This window comes from Quercus suber, unplaced genomic scaffold, assembly GCF_002906115.3.
Source record: "Quercus suber isolate HL8 unplaced genomic scaffold, Cork oak 2.0 scaffold_162, whole genome shotgun sequence".
In the NCBI taxonomy this organism is placed as follows: Eukaryota; Viridiplantae; Streptophyta; class Magnoliopsida; order Fagales; family Fagaceae; genus Quercus; species Quercus suber.
Window position 1 is genome coordinate 392,062 of NW_027069623.1, and position 13,990 is coordinate 406,051.

The 13,990-nt window shown below is 33.1% G+C and overlaps 1 protein-coding gene across 3 annotated transcripts; it reads left to right on the plus strand.

Annotated features, from left to right (window-relative positions):
• The first annotated feature begins 1,777 nt into the window (after positions 1-1,777).
• Positions 1,778-4,944, plus strand: LOC112038295 (pentatricopeptide repeat-containing protein At1g77405). Of its 3 annotated transcripts, XM_024071096.2 has the most exons (3): positions 1,779-2,135; positions 2,436-3,870; positions 4,433-4,944. In XM_024071096.2, exon 2 carries the CDS (start codon positions 2,447-2,449, stop codon positions 3,788-3,790), a length of 1,344 nt encoding a protein of 447 aa, XP_023926864.2. In that variant the 5' UTR covers positions 1,779-2,135; positions 2,436-2,446; the 3' UTR covers positions 3,791-3,870; positions 4,433-4,944. The 3 variants fall into 3 exon arrangements, with proteins under 3 accessions (XP_023926865.2, XP_023926866.2, XP_023926864.2); XM_024071097.2 differs by having other exon boundaries at positions 1,778-3,870; positions 4,430-4,944; XM_024071098.2 differs by having other exon boundaries at positions 1,778-3,870; positions 4,489-4,944.
• Positions 4,945-13,990: the final 9,046 nt, after the last annotated feature.

Here is a 13,990-nt window from a genome sequence, read left to right on the forward strand (position 1 = left end):
ATAAGTGAGATATATCTGTTTATAGTTAGAGCAACAATGCTATCCACGTGTCATATGGTGTATATGCATCTATTAAGGGTGCATAAGAAAACTGAAAAGCCTACTGTCCATATTAATAATTTAATCTCTTTGTTGGGCCCCATCTAGTTGTTTAGGAGGATATAAAATCTAAATTCTTCAGGAACACTTCTAAACCCTATTTTTGACATATAAATATTAAATACCCACCTTATACCTCAATTTTCAAATCAATTTCTAAAGAGATTGGCATTTTCGGGAAATTATAAGATCTTCATGGTGGATAAGTGATGTGGTCTGCCATTCTATTAAAAGACTCTCATTTGTTTAAAATTGCCCAGTCAGATTTAAAAAAAAAAAAAAAAACAGAAACTGATTACTAACTCAGCAATTTTAAACAAGTGTGACTTTTTTAGTAGAATGGTGGACAAGTGATGTGGTCTAGTATGAAGACTGTATAATTTCTCGGCATTTTGACTTCTACCTTTGTCAAAACTCTATTTTTCTTTAAATTCTATTTACACCAATACGCTAAGCATGATTGTCCACGATGAGGGGCTGGTACAATTAGAAACCTGTAGAATCTTTAAGCAAGACAAATTTTACTCTCTCTCTCTCTCTCTCTCTTCTCTCTCTCTCTCTCTCTCTCTCTCTATATATATATATATATATATTGTTCCATCTTTGTCCTAAATGATTTTTTTTTTCTAGTATTTCATGAATTGGCATGGTTAGAGTTTAGTTATGTTTTCTACAAGAAATAATCATGTATGTATGAAATATCATACCAAAGATTCATTAATTGAGTAGAAAAATTTGGAAAATAAATTAGGCGTACCCATACTTATTGCTTGCATGTGTATCTATCCCACAAAGGTCAAAGTCATGTTTTGATTAAATTGCTTAGTTTACTCAATTTGATTATTTTCATATAAGCTATGATTTAATCTGACTCGTGAATTTTCTTTTTTTGAAGCCGACTCGTGAATCATTAGCATTAGGTTCGTTAAGAATAGTTGATTATTTTCCATGCTTAACATGATTTGCTTTTTCACAGGGTAGTTTTTCATAGTAGTAAATACTATGTTATAAAAGGATATACATCTTCTTATGTTACTCTAAAATAAGATCATTTTTATTTATTTTAAAATGTTCAAACAATAAAGATGAATACTTTATTCCTCTTCATTTCTTTAAAAAAATTCTCATTCCATTCAATTTAATCCTTCATAGCCAGAAGTTTTGTAGTTCAACTGATAATTTCTAGTGTTTTTAATGACAACATCTAAGATTCAAGTCTCTCAATTATCAAATTATCTTAAAGGAAAAAAAAAAAAAAACCTTTATCAACTTCTAAAATGGATTGTAAGTTTTCGTAAGTCTGAGGATAAATTGCTTAGCTCGTCAAGGGTGAAAAGCTCATGGATTATCTGATAACTGGTTTTGGCGGGTGGGGTTAGTTACCTATAAAAGTTTAATTAATAGTGAGAATTATTGTATAATATACTGTGCAATGTGTAACTAGAATGAGTGAAGTTTTCCTATGCATTAAAAAAAAAAAAACTCTTTGACAGTTAGAGAATTTTTTTTTTTGGGGCTACAAAGTTTCCAAAGAGTTAAAAGGCATTATGCATGAATAAAAGGGGCAATAATTTGGGCTAGTTTCTAGGACTATATGCAGCCCGTTTCCAGTCCTAGCCCAAACCCATAAGTTTTTCAAGCCTAAAGGCTAAAGCCTAGCAACTATTCTTCCTCGACATCAACAATTTAAGAAGTCTAACTATACTGAGCTGAGCTCCCACACCCAAATTACATATAAACCAAAATAAAACATGATCTACAGCTTCACTAGTAAAACGGGGAATGGCTAAGTGGCATAATAAAACATGTTTGCGAAAATGCCTCAGTGGAGTTGGTAAAGCACCCTTGTACTGCACACCTTCCAAATGAACGGCCTTAGTCTTTGAGGAAGCTGTGCCCAGTGCCCACCACACCTCCAGCCATAGAGACTGATTCCCGGTCGCATTAATTCCAAGGTTCTCTCCACTTGATTCACTCACCTGCTGCAGTGTCCTCAATAGCAGTAAACAGTCTGTGTCACAGTATCGTCCTTACAGGTACATTGTTGTCAACTGTGTTCCACACCCGTTAACATGTATGCAACGTTTTCCACAACTTTTGACAATTAATGTAATTGGTGGAGTTAAATGAATGTTTGAATTGTTATTTTTTATTATGTAAGTCATTTGTTGTAAACATCTCTAGGAACAACATTTTTCACAGCAAGTTTCATGACAGGTTATTAATACTTCTGTGACGCTACTTTATTATTCACTATATTGTTTGTTGTAACTCTAACCTTATTGATTTCTTTGATTTGATTCATCTCGAGAGTTTTCCTTGTCTTATTTGTTAAGGGCCTCAAAACATGATCACGTCAAGGCCACTATGTCAGAACCACAATTCTGTAGTAAACCAAGTAGTAGCTGCTATTATCAAAAACCGACCCTTTGATGCCCAGCTCGCTGCCTCAACCACCACTCAACCATGGACCGTGGAATCAGTTTCCCAAGTCCTAAGGTCTATACCGAGGTTCCTCTTCCAATCCCCTCGCTCCATTGGTCGCCAAACAGGTTTCCGACACCGTGCACCTTTGAAACAACGTAAACTCAAAGAAGAATCCTATAAACAACACAACAATGTTCTTGTTCTTGGCCCTGCTGCTCACAGAGACCCCAAGAAGGTCAGCTTAGGATTGGACAAAGCAATGGAGTTCTACTACTGGGTTGAGAACCATTTTGGGTTTACCCACAACGAGATTACTTGTAAAGAGATGGCCTGTGTGTTGGCCAAAGGGAATAGATTGAAGGCTCTTTGGGAATTTTTGAATGAAATGTCAAGGAGAGGGAATGGTGGCCTTGTGACCACTGCTACTGTTACCTGTTTGATAAAAGTTCTAGGAGAGGAAGGGTTGGTCAATGAAGCGTTGGCTGCATTTTATAGGATGAAGCAGTTACGTTGTAAACCGGATGTTTATGCATATAACACGATTATTTATGCTCTTTGTAGAGTAGGGAACTTCAAGAAGGCAAGGTTTTTGTTGGAGCAGATGGAATTGCCGGGTTTTAGATGCCCACCCGATACATATACATACACGATATTGATTAGTTCGTATTGTAAGTATAGCTTGCAAACTGGGTGTAGGAAGGCTATTAGGAAAAGGATGTGGGAAGCAAACCATTTGTTTCGGATTATGCTTTTCAATGGATTTATTCCTGATGTTGTGACGTACAATTCTTTGATTAATGGTTGTTGTAAAACTTACCGGATCGAGAGGGCTTTGGAGTTGTTTCAAGATATGAATGAAAGGGGTTGTATTCCCAACCAGGTTACTTATAATTCTTTTATTAGATACTATAGTGCAGTAAATGAAATTGATAAGGCTGTTGAGATGTTAAGGAAGATGCAAGAAATGAATCATGGAATGCCTACTTCAAGTTCATATACCCCAATTATACATGCTCTCTGTGAAGCAGGAAGGGTTTTGGAGGCCCGGAATTTTCTTGTTGAGTTGGTTGATGGAGGTTCGATACCTAGAGAATATACTTATAAACTAGTCCGTGATACTTTGAACTGTGGGGAGAAGACCAACTTGCTTGATGAAGAACTGCATAAGAGAATAAACGAAGGTATAGAAAAGAGATATATGCAAGTAATGAAGGTAAAGCCAATTATGACCCGCAAAGGATATCTTAGTGTGGTTGAAGTATGACATGGAGGAGAAATGGTTATGGTCCTGTGTAAAGATTTTTGTAGAACAAGAACTTTGGTGGGCATTTGGGCATTTTTCTGGTGAGAATTCGTATAGTTACATTATATTTGATTTCTATATTTTTGTTTGGTCTGGATTGTAACTTTCTGTATACTCAAATTTTTATATTGTCTACCTACATCAAATTTTAGGCATATTATTTTTAGTTTTCACTGACCCTGTATTTTGAGTTCATGATATATTTGCCTTATATAGTGTTCTGTCCATTCCACAATTGTGTCAACTTAACATATTCTCACTATTTGACAAATTAAAATGAAAAGATAGCATTGTCATGACTCCCACATAATCTAACATGATACTTATCGTATTTGCATTACTGTTGTTCCATTTTGGGTAAGTATTGTCATTGGATTACAAAATGGTTTAGTGGGTTTTTAGATGTTCATGCCCAATGTTAGATGATAGGACACTATTTTCATTCTAGGGTGGTGGCACTTGGCTTATCTAATGCCGGCATGCATGATGAGAATGTGTGTTGATTGTTATTAAAGTGTGTCTGTTGTAAGAGATTGGAACAGTCTTTGCAGTGTAGAGAATTTGTGATTTCACTTGTCTGACCATGAATTTTACATTTAGTAGGAAGTGGTAGAGAAGGAGCTCATTTCTTGTCCCTCTGTGGACTTATGTCATATCAGGATCAAGTTTGTTCTGCCTTACGGAGACAAGGAAGCCAGGAGCCCTTCCCAGATGAGTGCTGCCAAAGGGTAGTTTTTGTGAAGTTGGAAGTGCTTAAACGCCCTTATTTATTTCTTTTGTTCTTCAGATTTAGGCATGTTTCATATTTTCTTAGTGGCACAAACTCAATAATATCAAGAATACCCCTTTCAGTTTATCTGCAGATTAGGTGCTCTTGTAAACTAGCCAATTTACAGGGTTGTTTATGTAGACTCCAACACCTAAAAGAGCTTTAATTTAGTGAGCATCAGGCACAACTGTCTCTGATAAAATATGTGCATTTATGGTTGCTTCAAGACGTCTATGGACATCCTTGAAATGTGGATCCACTCCCTGCAAGCTTTGGTGGTAAAAACTACTCAAGTTTGTTTCTGTGCATTGATTCAGTAATCAGAAAAAAGGAAAATTTCTGTTCATTGATTCTCTTGTCTTTTCTCTTGTTTTAAATCCATTCTTATCATTTCCATCAATAGCTAGATTACACAAAGAGCCTATAGATAAAAGAAAGTAAAGAAATAGGTTGGGTCAATCGGGTTGTGGTGTCAAAAACTGGTCATTTTAAGCGGTAGAAATGGGTCAGGTCAATCGGGTTTCAAGTTGGGTCGGGTTGACTTGTATTTTCACATGGATTTTTATTTATTTATTTTTATAAAGAAAACAACATGTATTTGCAATTTGGAAAGTCACGCAGTTAATTATTTCATGTAAAATGTATTATTTTGAATTTACTACTCATATCAAGAATGAGCTCAACTAAACAAATTAGTACTTGTTCAATAATTTTAAAATTATACAAATCCCAATATTGCTAACCAAAACAAAATAGCGCAAAGGATTAGTAAAACAAATATACAAGTTTCATTTCTACACAACCAATTTCCCATGTATCATCTCTGGTTTGGTCCTCTGCTCCTCTACTTCAATTGTTGTTGCTCAGACCTAGCAACAAAGAGAGGCAAAAATTGAAGCAGAGGAACAAAGCCAGAGGTGATAGATGGGAAATTGGTGAAGAAGGATTGTTGAGAGAGAACATAGAGCTAGAATATATACTAGCATTTGGGGGCCAAAACAGATTTTTAGATAAAAAAAGTGCGGTCGATAATCGATATTTTGTTGATTGAATCCTGTGAATTGCAAAAATTCTGAAAATTTGTTTTTTGTTTCTTGTTTTGGTGTGTGTGTGTGTGTGTGTGTGTAAACTGTGGATGGTGTGATTTGTAAACACAATTTAGCTCAAATCGCTCTACCAAACAATTTCCTTTTTTACGTTTAGTTTGTTATCGCGCAATTTCTTTTGTAAGAACGCTTATCCATGGGCTCAAGATAACAATATCACGTATGGAAGTCCTAGCCCCCCACCAACCACAACAACAACAAAACCAACCCCCACCCGCCCCCCCCCCCCCCCCCCCGGCACTAGTTAGTGGTGGTTCTAGATGTTGAGTATGCCATATGTTCCTGAGTTCTTCCTGTAAGACTGTAGGTTGCCCCAGCTCAAGTATCATTATGAATAGTAACTTACGCTAGAGGGGTGGACTGAAGTTGTCCTCTCCAAACCAACATAGTTATTTATTTATTTATTTTTATTAAAGCCAATTCTCTTGAATATGTTTGATGGGATGATTTAGATAGGTTATTAAGAAGAAAGAGATGAGTAGTTGAAGGTTTTAAAATGTAAGCCTCGAGTCCACCAAGAACATCCAAGTTAGCTTGGACACTTACAAATTCTTAATTATTGAGAAGGAAAAAGAAAAGAAAAAAGATGGGGGTGGTTATAGACTATTTGAAGAATTGTCATTGGCATTCTCTTGAAACAAGTAATTTGAAGTTACGGAGTAATTTTCGAGAGATGTAAGTTGGCTTGTAGTGTGATGATAGTGAGAGAAGGGAGTTAAGAAATCGCCAACATGCAATCTTGGGGAAATTCGGCCAGGAACAAGCCCACTACTGGCGCTGCATGTTGTCCAGAATATGGGGGAAAGAAGGAAGAAAACTACGAGTCCTTTATATAGGAAAATTACAAATGTAAGAGATTAGGTGGAGTTTGGTATGTGATTTTAAATAACAAATTTTCAGTGTTTAAACATTAAAAATTGTGGGGGGGAAAAAAAAATGGGAAAGTGTTTGGTAAGGGTATTTGATTAAGACTTAAGAGTGTTTGAGTTGTAGTTTTCAATTTAAGGTGTTTAAATAATGTATTTTGAGAACACATTCAAATATAATTTTAATTTTGAAGTAATAATTCTGAGTGACATTGTTGTAAATATATTGAAAATGATGACACCCACATAATTTGACTAAACACTAATTGAAAAACTGGTGGGACCCTCTTTTTCTTCCTTTCATGTTTCTTATTTTTATTTTTATTTTTTTTTTCTTCATGTTTGAAAAATTCTTAGGTTGCGTTTGGGAACTTAGATTTGGATTTGGATTTGGATTTGGATCTGAAATTAATAGATTTGAAATCAAGGGATTTCAAATCCATTGATTTTAGAAGTTATTTTAAATCCAAGCATTTAATTATTAAAAATTCTTGGTGGATTTGTTAAATCCAAATTCTTGACATTTTTTAAACTTCCCAAACAAAGGATTTGGATTTAAACCAGTCAAATCCAAATCCAAATCTAAGGCATCCAAACATGGCGTACTTCTGGAGTATAGTGAAATTGTGCTTCATCCTTTCATATTCATAGTAGATTCTACTATGAATTTAATGAGTGGAACCCATCATGAATGTGAGAGGAAAGAAGATCATTCACCGTATTTCAAAAGTACCTAAGAAATACTCTATCTGCCTACATCTCTCTTCTTTTGAAAACTCACTCCCATTAATAATTTTATTGTAAATGTTAGGTGATTTATCACTTAAAAAAAAAAAAAACACATACATAACAAACATAATTTATATTTTTTTGTTTTTATTTTTTGGGTCATTTGAAGGCCCAATTTGATTTGTAAACTACTTCAATAAAAATAGTCTTCTTAATTTATTTTTTTATTATTTTTATTATTTTATAATTTTGGTGTAGGCAAGAGTTAACTTGGATTGAAAAGTGAACCACAAATAAGCAAATAATCCATGAGTTCTGAGTAGCCCAATGCACTATTGACATAATGCTTTGGGCTACAAGTATTGAAGTAATTTCGTAAGTTGTCGTTGGGTTCCCTCTCTCCCCAAGGTTGATGACGGGCCCAAATACTTGTTTCTAGGGCTCGGATCAGACATATATACCAAAAACTAAAGAAGCAGCAATCTTCGATTTCTTCGTGATCAGCTAGGGCTAGGCGAACAGGGTTTTAAAAGGTTCGGTAATAAGCAAATAATCCATGAGTTCTGAGTAGCCCAATGCACTATTGACATAATGCTTTGGGCTACAAGTATTGAAGTAATTTCGTAAGTTGTCGTTGGGTTCCCTCTCTCCCCAAGGTTGATGACGGGCCCAAATACTTGTTTCTAGGGCTCGGATCAGACATATATACCAAAAACTAAAGAAGCAGCAATCTTCGATTTCTTCGTGATCAGCTAGGGCTAGGCGAACAGGGTTTTAAAAGGTTCGGTCAACTTTGAGTTGTTCATGGCGAGTTGGAAGTAATTACGAGAAAGTGACGAAAAGAATTTGATGTCTCCAGATGTGACAAATTGTTAATGGTAGTTTAAGAAGTGATATCAGTGGTGAGCTGAAATTAAATCAGTGAAAACTTGCCAACTCAATAAGTGAGAAAAATAAGTTGTCAATTTTTGTTATATATATAGCATTATTTAAGAATTAGTCTAGGACCACATACTTTACCACAATTTGTACATGTCAACTTATTATTGGATTATCACATACATATGAAACCACACCACCACACCACAAGTACTTGATACTTGATGAAAAATGTAATTCAATTATTGATTGACATATGTTCAAGTTGTAGTAAAGTGTGTATACTTAAAATTTTCTGAGTTGGAAATTCCATTAAGTTAAAGATTTTGGTAATAAAAATTGTATACTTGTATACAAATGTAGGTTAGTATGCAGATAAACACCTGTAAATCAACTATTATTCAATCAATACTTCTTTCTCCAACAACAATGAGATGGAGGGTGAGGTTATTATGTATTCAAGACCTATTGAACATCTTACCAATCTATATATAGAGGCAAAACTTAGAGAAAATTCAATTGGATTTTACAATTAAAGTTCAATTTTGCGCCATGTGTTCTAAATTATTTATTTTTAGAGAGAATTTTATTTTTTAATTCTGGATTCATATGTGGGACCACATCATAAATATTCATCCAAGCGAGTGATTGCGTACAAAAACCAAAGAGTTTAGAATTAATGAACAGTAAAAAAAATTTAAAAAATGGATAATTTATATTTTCTACCTAATAATATTTTTACAAAACTTTTTAAATAGTTAAAAAAAAGAATGATTATCAATAATATTTAAATTATATATATGAAAATTATACTATGCATCTTAATGTATATCTTTTAAGTATGCATGTCCATGCATATGCATAAGATTAATCTATTAACACTTCCTTCTCCCATAATAATGGGATGGAGGCAAGGGCGGAGCTAGGGGGGTCAAGGGGGGGCACTTGTCCCACCCATAAAATCTATTAATATTTCTTCTATTATATTATATAATAAAATAAATGCATTTAAAAATTATATAAATAAATGGTTAATAAATAGGATGGTTTTTTAAACCCAAACCAAAACCCTCCTAATATAACATTTTTATAATTTCAATTTCAAAATGATTTTTTTTTAATGTAAATAAAACCCTAATAGATAAATAATATAATGAATATGTTATTTTATTTTGAATTTTTTTGCATTCAAATATTGCTTAATATACACACGAATGAATTGTTAATTTGCAAATTAATCTCAAATGCTATATATATTCGCTTGCATGTGCATAAATGTGATTTCAAATATAATTTTTCCCCCTTCTAGTTAGATCTTGACTTTGCTACTGGGTGGAGGTAAGGTCTTGGATTCTATCGAGTGCATGTGTAGATTAGCAATAAGAAAATAAAAACCAAATACGAACTCATCCACGACATAAACAAGGGAAGGAAACCAAAATGACAAGAAATGATTTTCTGTATAAACAAAAAAAAAAATTGGATAAAGTTGACAACGCATCCCTTTTTGAGGTTAGAGATGAACTCACGTTGAGACCAAAGGGAGAGTCTCTGGCCCTAATTCCACCCCTCTTTTCTCTCCCAAAATTATTATTTTTATAATAATTATATTTAAATGAATATTTTAAATTTAGTCCCTCGAAAATTTAATTAGTCTAAATGTGTCTAAAAATGATTTATTTATTTATTTAATTTTTTGGGGTTGAAATGGTTAGTTAGGCTATAGCTTGTGATCCTCCTCTTAAAACACATTTAAACGTAATTTTTTTTTAAGAATTGTTTTATTTATTTATTACATTTTTGGTGTTTTATGTTGCCAAAACCTTTATTAAGGGAAATTGTTTTATTTCTTAATCCTATAAAATTAAAGGCAAGCCAAGAAATGAGAGGCTAAGGGTCCTTTAAGCATGATTATTATTATTATTTTTATAAGAAGGTGGTGCATGTGTGTGCATGTGCATGAGTGCATGTGTATGTATGCGCGTGCGTGAATATACGTCTAGCAAGCAACGACAAAGGTAGCCAACTCTCCTAATAAACTAAATTAACCCAAGCTAACTAAAAGTAACTCAGCAAGTTGTGTTCCTTTTATTACAATTATAAGTCCATTTTAGTTCAAGTCTAAATTTCATAAACTATTTCATCGCTGTCACAAAACTCATTTCTATTAACAATCCAATTAGAAGATAAGTTTGACAACCGATTTAAATATCTCAATTTCTCTTCATTAGCAAAAACCAAAAAGTATGGGTTACATTGTCAAAATTATTTCCCTTTAAAGCCAAAGATTATTATTTTGATGTAGAAGTAAAAACTAGAAAATCATTAATACATAAGAAGATATCTCCTTATGATCATGCTTTTCTTAAGTCAACTTGTGCTGATGTCTGTACTTCCTGGAATGGCTAATTGACACCATAACTGCTCATAAATCTATTATATGTTCCTTATCATGCTTTTCTTCAGTCAACTTGTGCTGATGTCTGTACTTCCTGGAATGGCTAATTGACACCATAACTGCTCATAAATCTATTATATGTTCCTTCGTGTCAATCTTATCCTAAACTTTGTTTAGGAATTTTCATTCATAAACTATATATATGATTAATTTTTTTGCTTACATAATTCAACACTATAAAATTGGACTAAATTAAGCATGTGTTAGCTGCATGTCTGTCTCTTTGAGGCACAAGCATTTCTGAGGCACTTGCTGTGTCACCATTAAGAATTCTATATAACTCAAATCAAGACCATTGAGCCCACCATCAAAGGTATGGAATGTATATGACATGGAGGGTTTAAAGTATAAACAATCAATGACTGATTATTCCAATTTTTTTGGGGTTCTACTGTCTAAGTAATGCCAAAAGAGTGTTCCGTGTTCAAAATAAATGGGATTTGAATATAACTAGAGTTCAATTGGCTAACAAAAAAGGAATAGGATTTGGATTCCATTCTTAATTTTTTTTTATTATGAAACATTGAAAGCGATAATTAGTAATAACTAATAACTAGTGAGATATTTAGAAGATTCAGAATTTCAGTTGCATGGGTTTGGCTGTATTTGACGCATGATGCGGGTTGTTAAAAATTTTGCTTTATAAAACTAAACTTATCAACTACACTTAACCAACGCCAAAAACATATAATAATTTAACAAAATATATATTTTTCTAATTTTTTCATATAAAAAAAATACTCACTTAAAAAAAAAAAAATTTAAAATAGAAGGGGCAAACTTTAAAATATGAAATGACAAGACAATGAAGACATGATAATGTTTTTTTTACGATAAGGCCCTTCAAATTTTCTTATGTCAACGCGTAGATTATATGTCAGGTTTTGTTATTTAAATTTTTTAATGTTAAGAGCCTTGTAGACTTATAGCTCAACTTATTGGTTTCTTTTGATATTTCCAAAGAAAACATGAAAAGTTCAAATTCTCAATCCCTTGTTGTAAGTTGTATGAATTATAAAATAAAAAAGTATTTACTTAGTTTTATTAGTAGGTCAAATGTGCAATAACTCAATTAATCCATTTTATTAGATTTTATAAATTATTCAAAGCTGCTTAGAAGTTAGAATACGGTGATAAAAATAAAAGTTTATATCAAATATTAAAAGTTAAACCTCATTACCAAGAGCTTTGTAGCTAAAGCTGAAACCTTCTGATATTTCTCAATAGAGATATCCAGGCTATTTACATACCCTCTCTCCCAATTATTGAATTCAATATATATATATATATATATTAAAACTCCTTCAAATGAGTTGATTTTTAAACTTCACATTTCAATATATGATACCCTATACGAAGAAGGATCTTAACCATAACCTAGTATAGTAGTATTGTTCAACTTAATGATTAAAAGTAATATGGCAAACCCTTCACTCGGAATTGGCTTGGAGATAAGCATTGTTACCTTATTCTAATTGGTACGTTTCCTAGAAAAAAAGAAAAAAAAAAAAAGAAAGCTAAAAGGAATGCATATTTTATCTTTTATCGTATTATTAACAATGGCTACCCAAAATTTCCCTCCTTTTCACTTGAATTTTCTACATAAAAAAGGAGGCCTTTGTTTGGATCTTATGCTATGTATTTTGCCATTGGTGAAAATGGCTACAGACTCTTTATATTTTTTTATTCATTGTAACATTCCTTTTGTTTCATGAGAGCCAACATGGCTTTCATTGACTAAACATCAAAGTTCATCCCTTCTATTCATGCATAAAATAAAATTTTTTGTTGTAAATTTTTTTAAAGGAGGCCTTTGTTTGGATCTTATGCTATGTATTTTGCCATTGGTGAAAATGGCTACAGACTCTTTATATTTTTTTATTCATTGTAACATTCCTTTTGTTTCATGAGAGCCAACATGGCTTTCATTGACTAAACATCAAAGTTCATCCCTTCTATTCATGCATAAAATAAAATTTTTTGTTGTAAATTTTTTTGGCGTTGGAAGATGTTAGAATTATGAACAAATTAGTAGTACTTTTACTGCTAATTTAACAATTTATACATTTGGAACAATTATTAGTACTTTTACTACCTTATGGGAGACTATCCTCTCATTCCCTCCAAATTTAACTAAAACTAGGAGGGAATGGGGGAATCTTTCCCCACAATCTATCACGTAATCTTTCTACCTCCCATTTAAAAATATCACATGTTAATTAAGTTTCATTTATTAAGGAGGAAATTTGAACCCATGTGGGGGAGAATATTAGAATAATAATTAAATGATTATTAAATTCACAATTTTTTTTTTTTAATACAAGATAAAAATTTTACTCTAACATAATCTAAGTGTATATGTGTGTGAAACTCTCTTCTGGAGACTCGAACTCGGGCCTTTACCCCCCACACCCTACAAGCACTTATACTTGTGCAGTGATCATCGTACCAAGGGTGTACGGTGATAATTCACAATTTCTTAAGAATTTAAGTTTTTGTGAAAATTAGTAGTTTGACATAAAAGAATCTGCACCTGTCCTTTTAGAGCTAGAGGAGTTTAATCAAGTGCTTTAAAATTTATTTAATGAATTATTCTCTACCAATATATTTGCAGTGACAATAAAATTGTATACAATATACACAATAGAAGACATCTAGAAATTTTCTTTGTGTCAGTAAATAAAGAAACATTTGGTAGCGAATATTTAAATCAATTTTCTCTAAACTAAATTGACAAGTGCTATAATTGATTCCTGATGATACATGGAAAATCAGTAGGCTGAATGCTCCGGGCTTCAATGGGCTTGAAGTTGCTTGGAAGGCCTAAAAAGAAGAAGCATAAGATCAAAGGTGACCGGTGTGAACCGGCCAAGAATCCTCCGATATTTAAGTTAGTTTTCTCTATCGAACTCAGGAATTCCAACTCTATAAGTGGTGAAAAGTGAAAACTTACCTTAATTTGATATGGCTGAGTCCTTTGATAGTAAGTTTTGGAGTGGTTACTTGTTTAGTAACTTCCCCAACGTGGGTGGAAGTTAGAAAGTTCAGACTTAACTTCTACAACTGCTATTGGAAGTCAAGAACATAGTAGGAAGTTAGAGCGATGAATAAGGATTTTGCTCCCACTTTAGAATAGTAGAACGTGGTCTGAATTATAAGCTTTTGGATAGAGATTTACTCTTAAAATTTCTAAGTGTTGGGTGGTCGTCCAGGAGGCTCCATGCTGAACGACCTTCTTGCACTTGGACGACCTTCTTCGGAGGCATTTAGATTAAATCTCTTGCAATTTTGAACATTTAGTATATCAAATGGACGAAATTTTGTTCTTGAACGACACGATGGACGAACTAGAGA